General features: G+C 45.0%; 1 protein-coding gene across 1 annotated transcript in view; it reads left to right on the top strand.

Moving 5' to 3' along the window:
- The window catches only part of LOC138515204 (ovochymase-2-like), a 438,094-nt gene that overhangs the window by 51,676 nt on the left and 366,797 nt on the right, over positions 1–19,621 (top strand). The window contains exon 4 of the mRNA XM_069630166.1: positions 14,247–14,382. Coding sequence (XP_069486267.1) covers positions 14,247–14,382 — 136 coding nt within the window. The remainder of the gene's footprint in view (positions 1–14,246; positions 14,383–19,621) is intronic.

Genomic DNA, 19,621 nt, shown 5'->3' with positions numbered 1-19,621 from the left:
CAGACGCTGTCAGATGTGTTGACATGAGGCTGTCCCATAGGCCATTCAAAGAGAAAGGTTCCCCCTCGAACTTTGTGTGATATGGTGGGGCTGCAGGGGTCCATGTTCTTCGCGACACGAGTGCTCAATACTATGTATCACCATGGCATCTGCATGATAGGTCTAGGGCCATCACAAACTTCTCGCGTGGACTGTTTAGTGGCTGGTAAAACTGAAACCGAGCCACCTGTACCTAAAGTGTCTCAACATACGATTTGAGGGGTGCATGCACGACTCCATGGTGTTGAACGTGAATGGCGACATGCTCATTTTTGCGTCATTAGACATAGGGCATCTGCACATCTGGCATCAGTATTCTGCAGTCGGACCTGTGTAATCACTGAGAAAATACATTCTGAATACAAACATTTTCATTTTTCTCCCCCAAGCAATAATATGCAGGGGAGACAGCCCGCCACAGACCCCCCCCCAATCCCTACCCATACGCCCTTTAACTAATTCATTACCCAAACACACCCATCACATGTAATTGCGGCAAAATCTCCCCCCTCCCACCCCCCCATAATTTCAGCTTTTTTGCATTCAGTATTTTTTTAGGCACAGTAAACGTGATACCCTGCAGTCTCCAGGAGAATGGGGCGTAAATGTTTCCCACAAGTATGTCACAGTGACCAAGTGTAGCGAGGGAGTACAAACCAACCATGCAGAGGCTTGGTGGGGTTGTCCCCCGAGGCATTTTTGAATTGGTTAATATGGTGCACTGCATTGCACACTTTCTGTGAAAAATGGGTTAAAAGCCAGGCAATTTGCAATTGGTTTTGTAGGGCAAGTCCAATCCAAAAATCCAATAGATGCAAGTCGCTAACCGTGCACAGGAGCATTTCCCAATGCATTTTCACGATGCCTTTGCCCACAATACATGCCAGTAAGAAAATATTTTCATGTTGGCTGTGCCGAAACAGTTCCATGGTGGCTGCACCAAAATATGGCAGTATTACCATATTAGAACATACGCATGATTGCTTTGTGCATGATCCCATTAATGATACTGTAAGAAAACATGCTCGTGCTGTCTCTGCCAATTTATGGCAGTATCTCCACAAAAGAGCATACTCCTGCTGTCTTTTCCTTTTAAAAATGCCATAAAATGGAAACATGTTCAAAATGGCTGCACAATATAGGCCCCTTTTTTTTTTTTTTGTTTTTTTTTTTGATGTTTTAGTTTTGTCTCAAACTTTTTCATCTTGTGATTCGTGCAAAGTACGTGGATAAAAGAAGAGACAGCAATGTAGTCTACATTGCTAGGAAAGCATTTTTCCTCCATTAATCTCGAGAATGCTGTGAAGGTAAAGGACAGCTGTGAATGTGTATTTGTTATTTTGTCCACTGAGAATCGCAGCCCATCTTTCATCTGTTGTCATTTGCTGCGAGGCCATGTCAAAATAGGCCCCAAACTGCTTGCGGTGGTTGGCGAGAGAGGGACATTCCATGAGCAAATGGAATATGGTTTCTGGTGTCGTGATGATTTCACAGAATCGACAGTGGTTCTGGTTTTTTGGGATCTGTCTTATTGATGCCAAGTAATCATTAGTTGGTAGAGTGTTCAGGCGGATTTTTAAGAAGGTTGATCTGATAGTTGGATCAGGGAATGACAAGATGTATGGTTGCGGTTCATGTAGTTTTCTGTTGTCCTTGTTGTGCTGCAAAATCCGTTTGTATGTATTTTTCTTTTCGATGGTTTTGATCCAATCGTTTTGTAGCATTTTGGTTTTAGCCTGTTGAGGACGTTTCGTTAGAAGTTCTTCTGATATGTTTTCTTGTTCCATTTCTTTGGTTATTGTTTTTTTCCAGGTTTGTAGTATTGTGTTATTTAGAGCAGTTGAGTTAGTTTTCAGAATTTGGGTTGCCCGGGTCTTGTCATCCGACAGTATTTTTCGGTATATGTCTAGTCTTTTCCATCGTACCATGGAACCGATGGATTGGGTAGCTACTTCGTATCGAATTCTCGCCATGGGATATGATTGAGGAAGGGTTAAGATCCTGCGCCAAAATATTGCTTCAAATTTCACCCAGGCTACCTGGTCTGCGTTCATCATTGTTTCAGTTCCATATGTTATGATGGGAATGTATTTTTGTCTGTAGAACATGATGATGGGCTTAAATGAAAATTTTCCGTATTTTCTGTGTAGGATGGAACCCTGTCGTGCGAGTGCTTGAGCCTTTTGTTCTAGGTTGTCTAGCCAATCTCTTTCTGTCTTTGATTGATAATGATGCCAAGGTATTTAAATGTTGTGACATTTTCCAGGCGTATTTCATTGATGTTGAAATCCGGTGTTTTTTTTGCTTTTGGTTTAGGTTTCGTTAGAGCAATGGTTTTTGTTTTTGTGCTGTTAATTTTTAGCTCATTTTGTTTCATGTAGTCGCTTAGTGCTGTAAGAGAAAATTGGAGACCAAATGGTGCTCTGTCGAGCAAGACGATGTCGTCTGCATAGGACATAATGGGGACCGGTATTGAATTTATTTTCGGAGGGTTTGTTTGAGTGTTGGAGAGGTATTGATCAATGTCTGATGTAAACAGGTTGTATAAAGTCGCTGCGAGGGGACATCCTTGTTTTAGACCATTCGCTGTGTTGATAGGCTCCGTTGTCAAACCTTGTTTTGTGAGTCTAATTTTTATTGAAGTGTTTGAGTAAAGTTGTATAATGGGTTCTAGGATATTCGCAGGGCAGTTCCATTTGTTCAATTTAGCCCAGAGCTTTTGGCGAGGTATTGCATCAAAGGCCATCTTTAAGTCAATGAAGGCCGTGTAGATCATGGACTTGTTGTTTATTGCTTCGTGCTTAATGACGTGCAATAGGAGAAGATTGATGTTAGTTCCAACGTTACGTGTGAAGCCTGTTTGTCGCGGTGATAGTCGTCCAGTGGAAGTGGCCCATGCAGTGAGTTGCCTCAAGAGAGCTGTTGCAAAGATTTTTCCGAGTGGGTCAAGCAAGGCAATCGGACGAAAGTTCTGAGGAAGGTCACGTGGTCCTTGTTTGTGGATCAGCACTATGGTGGCTGTTCTCCATGTAGTTGGAATTCGGTTGTGTCTGTTTATAATTTCCAAAATCTGTGTCATAAATTCAGCCCATGCCGCAGGATCTTGTTTAAGGACAGCATTGGAAAGTCCATCAGGGCCCGGAGCTCTTGAGGGATTGAGGTTTTGGATCATGTGTAGTAGCTCTTCGTACATGATGACTACAGTCCATTTTGTTTTGGTTTTGGGGTTGAAGTTTTCTTGAGATTGTTGTTCGTGTGCTGCGTACATGGTCGAGAAATGAGTAATCCATGTTTGTTCTGGTACGTTAGCTGTGAGCTTGCGTTGTTTTTGCTGGTTGTCGTTCAGTAAATTCCACAATTCTCTTGTATTATTTGCCTTATAGGTCTTCATTATTGATTCTGCATCTGTCTGGAGGAGGATTGCGTGTTGTGATTTCCTCCAGTTGTTGTATCGAACTTTCAGTTTTCTACTCTCCGTCATGTTTTCTGATGTTTTGTTTTTCTTGAGTTGGCGTGTCTGTTTAGCTAGCTCCTTTTTTCTTTGTGCTATTTCTTCGTTGTAGGAGTGTACATGAGTTCTTTGCGGACGTTTTTTTAATGTTTGGTGAAATGGGAGCAAAATCCATTCATAATTCAACTTTTCAAGATCTGGTTTTGTTGAAGCGTATAGTTTCATCGGCAGGAGTGATAGCGCTGATTGTGGTATTCGTAGCCTTGAAGATGTGCCAGTAAGTTCGAGCGTTGCAACTTTTGCGTTTTGTTGGCTGATGGTGTGTGAGGTGACAGTTATCTTGTTATGGTCGCTGTGGTCAGACGTTAGTGTTAGAGCTGTCTTGACCGATTCATGAAGGTTTTGCGAAAGAAATATGTAGTCGATAATTGCTGCTGAATGGCCTCTGTTCCATGTTGGGACAAAGGGGGTGGAGTTATCTTTTGCATGATTTAGGAGAGTAAGATTTCGCGTTCTGATTTGGTTCATCCATGTCGATGCTTTGCCTGTCAGTTGTTCGAGTGGGCGCGGGGTTCCATTTGGTGTGATTAGGTTGATATTGAGATCTCCGCACAGTATAAGTTCGAGGCATTGATGGGTCGTTACTAAGTTGTCTATTGTCGTGAATACGCCATTGATGAATGCGACAGGTGAAATGGCTGCAGGATTCCAGTACAAGTTCAAGATGGCGATTGTTGTTTCGTCAGTTCCTTTTTTTCGTTGTTGGTGCGCTTGTGTTGTTATTATAAGCAATTGAGTCCAGGGATTTATATTTTCATTGCGCACTACTTTCCATTGCAGGGTAATTTTGATTAGTGTGAGTAGACCTGAAGCTGGTCTTCCTTGGTGTTTTTTTTATGGCAGGATTTAGAAAGGTAAGATAGCCGTCGCATACTGGTGTTTCAGTGATCCAAGTCTCTTGGAGACAAATGATGAGATATTTCTCGAGATCAGGCGAGGGTTGAGTAAACAAATGTAGGTTTCCTCTTGTGTTCCATGAACAGAGTGACCATGTTATATTGTTATTGATTAGTTGTTATGAGTGGGAGTAGGTTGAACTTCTTGAGGAGATGGTTTCTGTAAATGACGTTTCTGGATCATAAATTCTCTTGAATGGTCTCTCGTGTGTGTTCGATTCTTCTGGAATTGGGAAGTACGGCAAGTTTGGGTATTTCGTTGAGTAATTTTTGTTAAGATTTTGCGTGTACTTTTTTGTAGGATTTTTCCTTGATGACGTTGAGGCCCAGCAATTGAATCCAAGTTTGAGGAGTTGGTCGCGTTTTGTTATTAGTTCTTGATCATCTGGATCAGATAATTCTACAATGATTCAATCTAGGTGCTTTTCGTCTTTGAAAATTATTGAATCGATCTTGTTAGTTGTTATGTGTTTTAGCTGTGATATCGCTCCAAATAGTCTAAGGGTGTTAGTTCTATTGAGTATTAAAGGTTTTGGTCTGGTAGTTTGATTTTCAATGTGAATTTGATAAATTTGGTTTTGTTCTAGCGGATTGATGAAGGAAGGGAATGTGCAGTCAGTAGAATCCATTGTATGAGAGACAAAGGAACCATCTGAGACTTGATCATAGTCATCAGGAAGTAATAATCTGCAGTCGGAAGTATTCGAGGAAATCTTGGAAGTTTCTTGTAAGGGATGTTCTGAAATATCTTCATATTGATATGAAGGTTGTGATTCGCGGGTGGTGGAGTATTCGTCAAGAATAATATATCTTGGTGGTGTTGTAGAGTGAATGGGTGGCGGTGTGTCATCTAGTTAGCAATCTTCGTGTGTTGAACAGTTTAGAAGTTCTTCGTCGGTGGAGGGTGAATGTGGGAGGAGTTGTGGCAGTTGCATATTTGAAGTATCTTTAGAGGCTTTTAGTCTGTTTGAAGGTTTTTCCAGCTGTGGTAGTGCCTGATCCAATGGTACTTGATGAGCCTGTATCAGTGTTTTTTCTTTTGTCGCTTGTATAGCTTGATCCGTAGATTTTATTGTTCTGAGGAAGGCTCTAGAGCCTGTTTGTTTTTTCTTAGTTGTCTTGGGCTGTGTTGATTTGGTTGTGGGGATTGGTTTTTCTTTCAGGAAGATCTTGAACTGTTCTGGTTTGGTCGCTTGTGGTTGGCAAGAGACTTGGGTCTCTGTTAGAGTGGCAGAAGCCAATGACACGGGTTGTTGTGCGAGGCTTGGATCCGAGCTTTCAGTTTGTGTGGCAGTCTGTTGGATGTTTGAACGCTGAGGTAGTTGAGGTTGAATGCTCAGAGACTAATTTTTGGTTTGATTGAAGTTGTTGTTTTAGTTTAAGTAGAGCTAGAAGTTCGTTGTTTAAGTTGTTTTTTTCCTGTCGATCACTTCTGGCCATTTCTGTTAGACGTTGTTGCCATCGATTTGAATGCTCTGCTTCTGAATTGAGACGGGCCTCTGTTTTGTTTAGGAAATTTTCGATATAAATCTGTTTGGCGTGGATCATTACTAAGAGGGTTCCTTGGTCTTTGATGTTATCGTTCATGGATTCGTGTAGTTTGATGAAAGGTATCATGGTTTGAGAAAGTACTGCCATCAACATGTTTTGCAAATCGATCATTGTAGTTGGAATTCTTAGGTTGGTATTTTCGTCGTTTTCCGGTTTGTTGGGTGTTGAGGTAGGAGAATTGCGTTCTGTTGGTTCTGCTAGCGGCATAGAGTTGTCGTTTTTGTTTATCTGGTGTGTAGAAGGATTCTATCGTGTCGTAGTTAAATCGGTTGGGAATATTCTGGTTTCCTATTTGGTTCGTGTCGCTTTCAGTCTTGATGATTCTTTTTCCGGTTGCTTGTGTTAGACACGGGGTTGATGTCATCTGTAATTGTTGGTTTCCTGTAGTTGTACTAAATATTTATTTGCGTTTGTCAAGGCTTGACATGATTGATTCTATTTCTATTATGTCCATTGATAGTCTTTTTGCTTTGAGTAGAGTTTTGGTGTTGGTAGGTTCTGGGAATTGGGGGCTTTTGGTTGAGTTGTGAGTCTGTAGCCATGCAATGTTGGCTAATCTTGCTTTTTCCTTCTTTGTTTGCTGCAGTGTGTTATTTAAAGAGATGCATGGTTTGGTGGAAGTTCGTAATTCTTCTGGCTGCGGTTTGATGGGTTCATGATTAGGAAAGTCTACGTTTTTATAGTAAGGATAGTCCTTATTATAATTGTGATTTTTGAATGAGCAAGTAGTATTGTCCAGTGGCCTTTGTTTTCCGTTGTTCTTTTGTTCGGTATTACTGGATCGTTGTTGATTTTTTGCTATGGCTAGTTGCAGCTCGGAGTTGTATGTGTCTTCTGTTGAGCCAAGAGCTTGTTCTCTGTCGCGTAGTTTGGTTGAGGGAAAGGTCTCTCTATTTGCACTTGGTTCTGCATGAGGCTGCGTGACGGTGTTAATCAGAATCAACTCTTCGCGTCTATCTTCAGGGCGGTTTTTCAGTAGGTTGTTTTAGGCCCCTCTAAACCTGTTATAATACTGTAGCAATAAGACCCGAGGCGGCGGGCCAATACCGCCCCAGGTAATGCCCCCGAGGCCGTAGTTACGGGAGGGCCTTAACGAAGCCCGGGGGCATTACCGTGGGCGGTATTGGCCCACCGCCGAGGGTCTTATTGCCATTAGCACCCCGGCCCATTTCGCTTGTTTCGAAACAGAAAAAAACAAAAAAATGGCCGCCGGGAAAGGGAAAACGTAGTCCGTTGTCCCTTTCCATGGTGGCCATCGGGAGCGGACACGCTGGAAACACAAGTGTTCCCAGAGCGTTTGCTCCCAAGACTAGAAGAAAAAAAGAAGGTAAGTGGGGTTGGGAGAGGGTGGAAGGGAGGGGGACGGGGAAGGAAAAGAAGTACCGCGGTCTCCGGCGGGGGACGATGGAAGCCTCCAGCTGTGTGGAGGCTTGGAGCGGGGATGGCCCCGCTCCGAGTCTCCACACGGCTTGAGGTTTCCTTGGTCCCCCGCCAGAGATGGCAGGATAGAAGATAAGTCGGGTGGGGTGGGAGTTGGGAGGGAAAAAAAAAATTCTTACCCAAGTCCCTGGCAGGGGACGAAGGAAGCCTCCAGCCATGGGGAGGCTCGGAGCGGGGATTGCCCCGTTTCGAGCCTCCTCATTGGCTGAGGGGCTGCCACGCCCCTCACCGGGAAGCGAGTAGCCGGCACGCACGGCGTAAAAGGGAATACTGTGTGGTATGGCTCGCAAATGAGCCAATCACCACGCTGTATTCCCGTTGCGCCGCGTGTGCCGGGTGCTAATTATGTTTACTTTACTGTTGATGCTCATAATAAAATGACATACCACAGTAAAATATGGCTAAACTGGCTGCACCATATGCCAGTCTGGCCACGTAATAACGCATTTCATGCTTGCTTTATCATAGATGGCCAGTAAAAAATTCCATAGTTGCCACACCCCTCCCCAAACTACACACCTGTACAACATACACACGCATTACATAATACATGATAAAACATAATAAAAATGCATTTTACCTGCAGCCCTGGTTTAGACTCTGCTCTAAGGGCATCTCTCGAAAGCCCTTCAGCTCCCCCGCAAAGCAAAGGGTGCTTCCTGGTTCCTACACGCACAGGAGCCAGAGCACTCCATTGTTAGCGCCCCATTCTGTCTGTACGGGGAGTCGCAAGAGTGCCCTCTGTGCACATTCCGAGGTGTAGGTCCCCAGCCTGCTCCCCAATGGACCATGCAAGGCTGGAGAAACAAAATGCTACCAGCCTTGCATGGTCCATTGGACATGCGTGCTGCGGAGCTAAATTGTCAAAGGGAAACCACTTTTTCCCTTTCACAGTTTGTCAGCCCAGGAGCGCTCCCTCAGGTGCAGCAAGCAGCTGATGGAGCTCTGCAATTCCACTGGGCTGGCTTGGCGTGTCCATGATGGGCAAGGGTACTTGTGGGTCATTGCCCCCTTGCACCTTATGGTCCAGCCGCTCCTGGCACTCAATCTGAAAAAAGCAAATGCATGTGCTTCCAAAAGAAAGTGGAGTACTTTGGATATGTATTCCAAGAGAAAGGCATATTTGTGTAGCCCAAGAAGGTAGCCAATGTCAAAACCACTCCTCCTCACGGCTTCCTGTCAGTGAGGAGCTTCTTAGCATGATAAACCTCTGGGCATTTCATTCCAGACTGATAAACGCTGATAGTGCTACTGAAACCTACCCACAGGCATGGAGCCTTAAAGAACTGAAGTCCTTTGAACGTGAACATCTCACCTCAGTTGATGGCAGTATCATGGCATGCTTTAATTCAATGAGATCTGATCTTCGACTGAATTCAAGCCATGCAGGGATAGGTGACTTTCTGGTCCAAGTAGATACAGTGGGGCCCATATGGCTGATCACTTAAACCAGAAGAGCCCTTACATCCAAAGAACGTTATTTGCAAATTGAGTGGGAGGTGCTAGATGTCCTGTGGGGCTGTTTCAATTTTGACCTATACATTTTCAGCCAGCCCATCACCGTAGTCACAGACCACAAGCCTATGATATGCTTATATATAATTTGGTATTTGTATTGGGCTTCTACACAAGTGTTTTAGGCGCCACATACCAAGGGAGGGTAAACCGAGGAATGACAAGACAAACGATCTTACTAGGCCTGGTGACATTCAGATCACGTAAGTGCAAACGAGAAATGCAGAGGCGAGCACGTGGGGGAAGTGCAGGGAAGGGGGAAGTGCAGTCAGGGCAGCAGGGCTCTGAGTAAGTCCAGCGTCTGCAAGGACTACATGTGTGCAGTACCAGCCTGAGGAGTGCTAGGTAGGCAAAGAGGCAGTGCAGGGTGACTGGTCGAGGTACCCTTTGTGATTCTGAGGGCAACCACGCAACCAGTCAGGATGAGCAGTCACATATATTAAAAGGGGAGAGGGAGTGAGAAGCAAGAGGAGAAAAGGAAGTTCTTGAGCAGTTTCCAGAGCTTCAGGTGGTCCGGCTCAAGTCTGAGAGGGGAAGGGAGGCCATTCCAGAGGGAGGCACCTGCAGTGGAGAGACACCTACCCCCACACTCTGCTTGGAGAAGTGTCTGACCCGCAGAGAGTTGGAGGTAGCTAAATGAAGGGCTCTAGAAGGAAGGTTTTCAGGAAGAGAGTTAGATATAATAAGGACCATGGCTCCAGAAAACCTTGGGGATGATGCAGAGTGTCTTGAACTTGATCGTCGCGGCCACAGGGAGCCAGTGGAAACTTTTCAGAGCTGGAGAGATGCGGTCCCTGGGATTGAGACCGAAGAGACCATCTCAGTCCTGTTCTGGATTAGTTGTAGAGAGCAAAAAGAGTAGATTTAGGAAGATTGGAAAAGAGCATGTTGCAATAGTCTGGCCTGGAGAGAACCAGAGCTCTGGAGACTGAGTTTCTGGGGGAAGGTGAGGAAAGGAAGAAAACCACTGAGGGGCAGCTGGAAGGGAGACTTCTTGGCAAGGTTTGTGATGTGAGGAGAGGAGGAGAGTGGAGCCAAAGATGACACCAAGGTTTTCGGCCTCACTGGAGGGTTATAGGGAAGGGACCTAAGGAGGGCGGCCAGAGAGAGAGAGAAAGCGGGGGCAGGGGTCCCAATGAGCAGAATCTGTGTTACTGGCATTAAGGCAGAGATTGTTGGAGGTGCACCATTCGTAGATAGAAAGTCAGGAATGAGCGAGAAGGGAGAGGAGGCTCGGGGTAGCCTGAAAGAGCTGTGGCATCCGCCTAACACTGAATGTTGGAGAAGAAAGTAGAGATAAGAAGGGCCATGGGGGCCAGATAGACATTGAAAAGACAAGGTGAGAAGACAGAGCCCTGGGGAACACTGCATGTGGAAAGAGAGGTGGTGGAGAGAAAGCAACCTAGTTAGATCTGGGAGGGTGGGTCCAAGAGGAAGGAGGTCAGCCACTTCAGAGCCTGACATGTGATGCCAAGGTTCACGCTGAGACAAGAATAGGGGCAAGGATATCAAGAGCGTTGGAGATTGAGAGATGAGGGTTGGAGAGGGCTGTATCAGAGTGGGAGTCAGCCGCAGGGGTAGACGGAGAGAGAAAGTTGGCAACTGACACTCGTTTCATAGGTCGAATGACTGCAAAGGAAGGTGGCAGCGCTGGAGTAGGTTTTGCAGGGGGACATGCAGTTTCAGATGAAAGGAATGCAGAAAGTGCTCAGTGCAAAAATGTTTATTAGTGAGAGAGTTAGAGAGGGGGATGTCTGGGGAGATGAAACATCCAAGGTGTGTCCGGCTGAGTGTGTCGGACCAGAGGGAAGAATAGAGAGGGGGAGAGAGTTGCATAGGTTGCGAAAAGCCCAGAAACGGTGTCAGAGGAGTCCACTGACACTGATCATGCTGTATTCTGGCCAAAGATCCCCAATTCTCCTAGAGTGGTGGATCTTACAACTGCAGGACTATGGAGTCCCTTTACAATTTAGAGAGGGTGCAGACAGCTTTACTGACTATCAATCGCGCCACCTGCAGGTCACATCTACTCAAGTAGACAACACTGAGACTGAGACAGAAAATCTGGTGTGTAGGATTACCCAACTTGCTGTCCCGAAAACAGAAGCATCGGCAAGACATGAAGGGATTCAAACTGATTAATCATAAGACGTGGCAATTGAAAGAAGTTCCTGGCCAGCGAAGGACATTATTCTGCAGAGACAGTACAGCTGTGGCTGAGATTGGGAGTTTGTTGAGTGCCTATTTACACCTCCCATGTTTGTGCCAAAAAAAAGTAAACTTGACCCAAAAAAGACACCAATGAGCTAGCACAACAAAGGCCCTATTATGGTAAAAGGTCTGGTTCCTGGACCTAGAGAAAAAAGTCCAAGCAGGCCATAGCCTGCTGAACATGGTGCAGAGAGTCGACCACAAATGCCTATCCACCTCGCATTGAATCATCAACCAGGAGCCAAGTGTCCTGGCAGGCACTGAGCATTGAGTTTGGTACTGTCTTACCGAACAGAAACTTCATATTAGTCTGGGATGAAAACTCCAGGTACCCTGACGTTTGTTTAGTCTGTTCAACAACCACGGAAGCTGTCATTCACGGACTGGAAGGCTTGGTTGCTGCACATGGGATTCCGAGGTCTCTCCGATCTGACAATGGACCCGCTGGTCACAGAAAGACTTTCAAGAATTCATTCTTGTCTATAGGGTTGAATTGAGACGCATCAATCCATGTTGGCTACGTGCCAAAGGAGAAGTGGAAAGATTCATAAGGACCTTCAGAGCCGCTCATGAAACATGGGACTCTCTAGACAGAGCACTAACCTCGTTCATCATGGAATATTGAACGACTTCACACTCTTCGACCTGCGTGACCCCTCCTGAAACTTTCCTGAGCCAAAATGTCACCTCTGTGATTCCAGAAGATAAATTAAGGATGATGTTGGCGTTTTCGCGGATCCTCCTTTGATAAAGGCAAGTAACAACTAACCAAAAGAAAAACCGTAAGAGGCCGCATAGGGGACAAGTTATTAATCTACAATCAACACCTAGGACACAAGCTGTTTTCTCTCGCTGAAAAAGAACGTTGGACTATCACAGCCAAAATGGGGCCACGTTCAGAGCTGGAAAGGGACAGCCGAATTACAAGGAGTTAGTTGGTTCTGTAGAGCTCATGGGCAACCGACTGACTTAAACAGAGGCAACCAAGGGGATAAGTATGACCTCGCTTAACAGAGAGATGACATTAGCACACCTCCTGTGTGATGAGGACACTTAAACACTGGTGCAACGTGCTGAGCTTGAGGATGGGGCTAGACCAGAATCGAACATGCAGTCCTCACTGGACCCAGCAGCACTAAGGTACGCTAGTAGGGAAAACAGAAGACCACCACCACCACAACGACGAGACTATCTGAGGATAGACTAAGATGCTCATAAGGACTTGGAATGTTATTATGGTTTAAGAGGGATGTGTAGAAGTGGAACGCCAGTTCGATGTCATTACGAGGTGAGTACGTTTGATGAAATCAAGAAATATGCCCACGGGGAGCCGCAGCTGCGATATGAATCAATGTCTGGGTATGATTTCCTTGTTGGCTAATTTAAAACCCATCTGATTGGCCTGGATTTTGTCAGGCCCACCCTAGCCTGATACCAGCAACTGTTAGGCTGCCCCCTACCTTTACCGTTCTTCTTGAGCTTCTCTAGTCTGTCTGATGGAGTGTGACACCCCCGCTCTGCTCCTGCAACATAAAGATTGTTACAAATAAGAGACAGAACTGTAATTCAGGGTGCCGAGGGTGGAATTTCTCAGCACCAGGAGAGCACATTCGTTTACAGACCATTTAATGCCCAGATGCTGACCCAAGATTCACCCACTTGGACCTTGCACCTCGGAAAATCAGGGTCCCTAAGGTTCTCCAGGAAATCTTTGAATTTGGCATCCTGGATTTGTCACCCCTTTGGGCTGTTCCTGGGGATAGAACAGACTGTGGCCAGTTCCAAATCTCCTCTCTTCTGTGTCCCTCCCTCTTGCCATGTTATGCCCTGGCTCCTCAAGAGAGCAGTGGACCAATGTCCTACGAGTGGCAGGCGTCCACTGCTAGACCTTATCACACGCGTGCCATTTCCCGCTGTGCTTCACTACATTACAATAAAGTGGTAGCCCCTTGATTTGTGTGAAGAAAGATATTTGGCCGCAAGTTTAATAAAATATGTACCACAGTCAGTCAACACTTAATGATCAGGCTTTCACTAACCTCAAGCAACCCATTTCTTAATTGTTTGAATCCATCCAAAACATCACGTCCTATTCCTAAACCTTTGCTGTTTTCTGTTTCCCACCAATCTGCTGAACCAGCAGGCTTGCCAGAGGTGTAGTGTGAGCCGTAAAATACTACTACTTTGTGATCAAAGTTGTGAGGCTGCAGTCTTTGCCAGGGTTGCCACTCCTGAAAGGGGCGAAGAGCCGATGGCCTTTCCCTTTGCCAATCTCAACAGGCTTCACTAGTCTGTCTGATCAATTGAGGCCACATCAAAAGTAGGGGTTTCCCCCTCAATCTTTTCAATGGAAATGGGCTGAAATGTTTTCTGTGCCTGTAGTGTGCCCTCCACAGAGGCCACTAGTAAAATACTCTTCAACCATCATGTACTGTGAAGACGTTTATGGTGGCATGTCTATGAGCGCACAAAGTAACTTATTCTGCTGTTCCTTTACAGCACATGCTTTGGGATGGGCCCTCTCCGCCCCACTTTTTTTCTTGTGCTACAGAAAAATACCTGCAATCAAACATGCCAGGCCCTATAATGATATGATATGATAGGTTATTTATAACGCAGAGGTTTCTACGCGCCGACCGGGGATCGAACCTGTGGTGCTCTGTGTCCTCTTGCTTCCAAGGCAAGCACGTTGCCCCTGAGCTATCCTCCCGAGAGAAGAGGATTACAGAAGCTGTGCACCAATCCAAGTGCCAGGGCAAAATCTTGCCATAGTGCACAACATATTTTTTACAATGTTTTGCATCGAGCATGGCTGATCCCTTTCTACAGTGACATAGACATTTACAGTAATGTGTTTGTACCTTAACATTGCTATTCCCGCTATTTGTAGATTTTACTTTTTGTTTGATTAACCGTGACTCATTTTTAAAAAAATATATCCTACATATCAATACCACTTTCAATGAACACGTGCAGGAAGCCACCTAATGAGCTACCCTAGTCTACCCTACCCACGCAGGTGTTGAGGAATCTGTCAAGATGTTCTGGTGAATCCTAAATCAATATCTTTGTCTTCGGCACAGTGGAAGATTTCGGTCGGCACCGACCAGAGGATACGGTTAACCTTCCTGTCTTTTGATCTGGAACCAGCTGGCACCGCGGGCTGCAACGATTTCGTTGAAGTTTATGATGGCTCGCTGGAAGGTTCAACACTACTGGGTATGTCCACAGTAATGTCACCATTTGAAAATGTATTACAATCACTGATCACAGGTTTATCAATGTCTGTCCATTGATGTGGCTATGCAACCTATGGAGGTGATCACGATTCTACTGTTCAACGGCTGTGCACATGGTTCATTTACCGTAGACCATATACAACAATCCTCACCTCTCCTTATTTTACACATATGCGTTGCCATAGCAGGGAAATCGGATTAAATGAACAATCCCCCGTGCTTTAAAAAAAATCTAAATTAGATCGATCCATATTTTGCAACTTTAGGCAGGGCACTGATACTAGACTTATTCACAGAGTGTTTTCCAATTGGCTTTTGCCATTATAAAACGCTTCTGTGAATTAGGCCCATAGACAATGATGGCATTGCTAATGTAAGGACTACAACCCTTTCTGCCAAGTGCTGGTCCCTTCTGGCCACGCTTATCTTTGCACTGCCCAGTTCCATTTTAGCGCCTGTATTCGCAACCTTTCCCATGAGGGGCAATGCTTTGGGCGGTGAAGTGAATGAAAGAAAGGCCCAAGTCCCCCTGCTAAATTAATTGGATTCAATGGTGTGCACATTGGCTTCATCTTCCTTGTGCCCTTTTCTTTAAGTGTAGAACTCATTATAGCTTCATAATAAGAGTGACGAAACAGTGCCCTACAATAGGCTTTTCCTCTTATGCACTTTCGCCATAGAGCATTTTATGAGCATTCATATTGCCGGCAACAAAGTGCTCAGTTAAAAATAAGTCCAGTCTACAGTGATAAGCACTGCTGTTTTGTAGAATAAGGGTGATTGAGGTCTATGCATTTCTCTATGCCATGGATGTAACCAAAAGACCTGCTTTTGAGATTAGACAGCCCAAGAGCATACTGGGTAAAATAGTTGCTGTAAAATGTCCCCATCCACCATCACGTGATACTATTAAGCTGTAAACGTATCTTGGTTATTCAAGTATGCCCTTTAAAAAAAAAAAAACACGTAGTTCAGATTTTCTCCTTGCTCATAGTTTTCACAGATACAAGGGTTTTGTGAGCGAGACTACTTTCTCATTTACAGTTTTAACATCCACAAAACGTATAGGTCTTAATTAATTCCGGTACAATTTGCTTACCCTTTTCCTCTACGCCGAATGCGATCGGGTTGCTTTGAGTTGACGCAAACATTCAAAAATGAAATGATTTTATTTATTCACCACGTGTTCTCGATTAATGTTATATGCAGTTTAGTGGCCACACCATACGTGGGGGCAGAGGGTGGAAGATCACAGCTTATTTGGCACAACTTACTTTCGTGCCTTTAGAGCTGGTGACCATCCTCGAATCCGCCAATTCCAGAACCATATGCAGTACCCACTTGAGCTTTTGCTTCAGAAAACCTGATAAACATTTTCACTGGTAGAGTATGGTAAGGATTACATCATGTAAAAATGCACCCCTAGACTTGGGTATTGTAAACTGCACCTTTGGCATAACGAGGTCACATCTTTTAGCTTCACTGTTAGCAATGATGGTCTGAAATGTATCATAGCCTTTTAACTAACTGGATGATCATGAGGTGTTAACCTCAAATTGTTGAAAATGGGCTCCTGGTTTTTTGTTCCAGAATCCAAATACGTTAAATATTCTTAAGTCAGTAGGGTGCCAGCGTGTGAAATTGTGACCATTCAATAAGTCTCCTGTGGTTTAGGTTATCAAAAGCAGCGCAACAGTAGCTGTGGACAGAACTAAGGCAGGGCTGAGCAGCCCACCTGCTGGCATGCCGACTCCCGTAAAGAGATAGTTGCCACAAAGGTGGCGTTGCTTGTTATGGTTTGTGTAGGGGCGTTGCTTGATCCCCATTTTCCGTTACATCATAAAACAGCGTGTGAACAGATAAGGCGCATGGGGGATTACCGTGGAATAGGTGGTGAATCATCCAGAAGTGAAGACTGTGTGGTCAGACTGTCCAGTGTGCAGCAGATGTACAACTTTGGTGTTTGTTTTTTGTTTTGAAGCACGTATATGCTGCCTTCTGCTGTGTTCATGAGCTTTGAGACCGTGCAGCATGCTGCAATGACAGAAATAGGCGAACCACCGGATATTACAGAATACAAAGAATTTAAACCGAAAACTACCTTTATTCCACCTGTCAATTATCTGATAATTGACCTGTTCCGGAGAATGGTCACGAGTGACCTTAAAAAAAACTATCCTTTAAACCATCCAAGAAGATTAACTTCGTAAGAAAAGACCTAAATATCATGCAAAAATTATTTACAGATGAAAGTATAACATTTAAACCTGCAGATAAAGGAGGAGCTCTTGTGGTACAAGATACCAGAGACTATAATGAAAAATGCTTGAACCATCTAGCAGACCGGTCGGTATACAGTCCAATAGATTCAGACCCCACAATGGAAATAAAAAAATTTGGATGTAGCAGAAGATAGAAACTGGATAACAGAAAAGACACGCCATTTTCTCACAACCATACATCCAAGAATACCTATCTTTTATTCAATCCCAAAGATCCATAAAACGTTAGACAAACCACCAGTAAGACCAATCGTCTCAGCAACAAATGGCATACTCCAACCGCCAGGCACGTATCTGGACTATTTCCTCCAACCACACATACAGAGTTTGAAGACATACATTAAAGACACAACACACTTCTTAAACCTCCTAGCAGAACTACCAATTTTTGACAATACAATCCTCTTCACAGCAGATATACGCAGTTTGTACACGTCAATACCGCACAACTTGGGACAAGAAGCAGTCGAATGGCTACTTCTATGCACCGAAGACCTACAAGCATCAAAAGAATTTCTGATGATACTGTTGGAATTTATTCCCAAAATGTGTATTTCAGATACAAAGAGCAATACTATTTACAAGCTAGTTGTACATCCATGGGGGCAACCATGACCCCGGGCTATGCCAACACATTTATGTATACATTTGAAACTGACATCATTGACCACTTTCGGCAGAATCATATGCAGTACCCTTTGGGAAAACAACACACAATTAAGACTACAAGTCTAAGTACAATTTCACCTTTGGTACAAGCCTGTACTACACAGTAAAGTGGTAGCGATGGCTGAGCAGCCAGACTTATCTCAAGAGTATAGTGAGCAGTACAAGAGTTTACACAAAGGACAACAGTTACTATGATTCAAGCAAACACTGATTCAAGGTTTCTGAGTAAAAGAATATACATTTGTTTACACCATCAGTTATAAAACAGTTCACTGTCATAAAGCAGCAGAAAATCACAGTCTTAATATACTAAAACACCACCCAATCAATTCTGGACAAGTTAAGCTCAAAATGAAGTGTGAGCAAAATGACACGCCAGCAATTTAAAAGGGAGAAAAGATAAGGTTATTGTCACACTCATCTGGGTCTCTGCGGGAGCGATGAAGCCTTCCGGACTCCAGTCCCCTTCCCAGAGTAGTAGAGTGGTACTACTCTGAGAGAGAGAGAGAAGTGAGATGCTTAGTCTACCCTGGATTTGGACCCCCGATCCCTCTTTCTCCATCCTTCCTGTGTGTGTACAGTGATGGTGAAGTGTAGGAGTATGGCTCACCTTTAGGATAGAGTAGGCAAACTCTCCATCCTGAACTAGGCAGGGGCGCTGTGTCTCTGGACCTTCGGATCGGTACTTCGTTAGATCCTGGGTAAGTCTCTGTTCTGCTGCTTGGTGTGGTCTGCCCAGTGATGAGTTCAGATTCCAGTTGCTTTACTGGTGCATTTCCAGTTGCTTCACTGGTGTGATTTGCATTGAAGTTCTTATGTTGCACTTGCTTCACTGAATTGGGTTCATTTGCAGGCAAGTTCTAATTCCAGTTCCTTCACTGGATCGGATGTATTTGCAGGTAAGTTCTCGTTGCAGTTGCTTAACTGGATCTGGTATATTTGCAGGTAAGTCTAGTTCCAGTTTGCAGGTAAGTTCTGGTTATTCTGGGCGTCCGCTGTGAATTCTTACTATGCGGCGAGACCTGCGCAAAGTAGAAAATTGTGGTTACCAATTCTAATCCTGTTCCTTCTTCACAGGTTGAGTTCGGAAAAGTCCACTGAAAAAGAAGTGCGCAATAACTCTGACCGCTGCCTTGAGGTCTCCAAGAAGATTCGGGCAAGTAATGCTGCGGATAGCGTCCACGCTTGCAAGAAGAAGTTGGACGGCAGGGCGAGCGCTTTCAGGTACTGACTTTCTTGAGCTCCAGGACGTGCGCGCAGATGAAGCCGAGGTAGGCACAGATCGAGGATCGCTGTGAGCGTGTTGCACGAAGCCACAGTTGAAACACGAAGCACGGGTCTGCCTTTGTGTGTGGCTTATATAGCCAACCATGCCCAGCGGCTAGAACGTGCTACTGTATTCACAGGAAAGCTGCCAGGGGCCATCTTAAGTGTATAGGCAGTGTGACTGAGCCAATCAGATTCCCCCAAGGGAGCCGGGGCCAACTGTGAAATGTACCTGATTGCGAGTGTGTGGAAGAGGATTTCATGATGCCTACCCCCGGGGACCCAGACCACGTCCAGCAACCCCAGAAGCGGGTATCCAGTTATCCTAAGCAAGCCCAACAACCCCTGCTAGGGGCTATTTGGGTCCAGTCCTGGTGCCTGTGGCACCAGGCTCATAGATTAAAACTTACCTGATGCAGACCATGCTGCAAACTTATCTGATGCAGACCATGCTGCAAGAGCTCCAACCCAAAAGAGGCTTGGAAGGGACTACTTTACTTAGGGACTTTTTTTTACTCTGGCTGGGCTGGGGAGGAATACTTACCTGGGACTACTTTGGAGGCTATTTAAACCACGCCCGAAGAGCAGCACACGCTTCGCGTTGTTCTGCATCCAGCAGCGTAACGCTCACCGTGCCTGCAAGTCTGCACCCAGCCTTCTGCCACGCCCACCTCGAGTTTGGAGCTCCTAGAAAAAGGGAGAAAGGAGGAGAAAAGGTTAGAACAAGAGCAATACCTTTAATCCTTACCTGAATTCCCGATCCATCGCGCCTTCGAGCTGGAAGAAAGAAGTTATTTTATTTGCGTCGCCTCGCCTGCTGCAGCGCAGCGCTGAACTCACCGGCCTTCGCAGCATCTTCACATTCCACCGCACCCTCCTGCATGTTCCCGCCGCACTCCGGCACCTAAGGAGAAGACAAGAACAGCAAGGTGAGCCAAGGGAATACACAGAGGAATATTAGTTACCCCCCTAGACTTACTTGATTTTACCACCGGGGGTACT

Source organism: Ambystoma mexicanum, chromosome 6q (genome assembly GCF_040938575.1).
Source record: "Ambystoma mexicanum isolate Mex_15411 chromosome 6q, UKY_AmexF1_1, whole genome shotgun sequence".
Taxonomy (NCBI): Eukaryota; Metazoa; Chordata; class Amphibia; order Caudata; family Ambystomatidae; genus Ambystoma; species Ambystoma mexicanum.
Note: the sequence above shows the minus strand (reverse complement) of the source record. Positions and strands in the feature narration are given on the sequence as shown.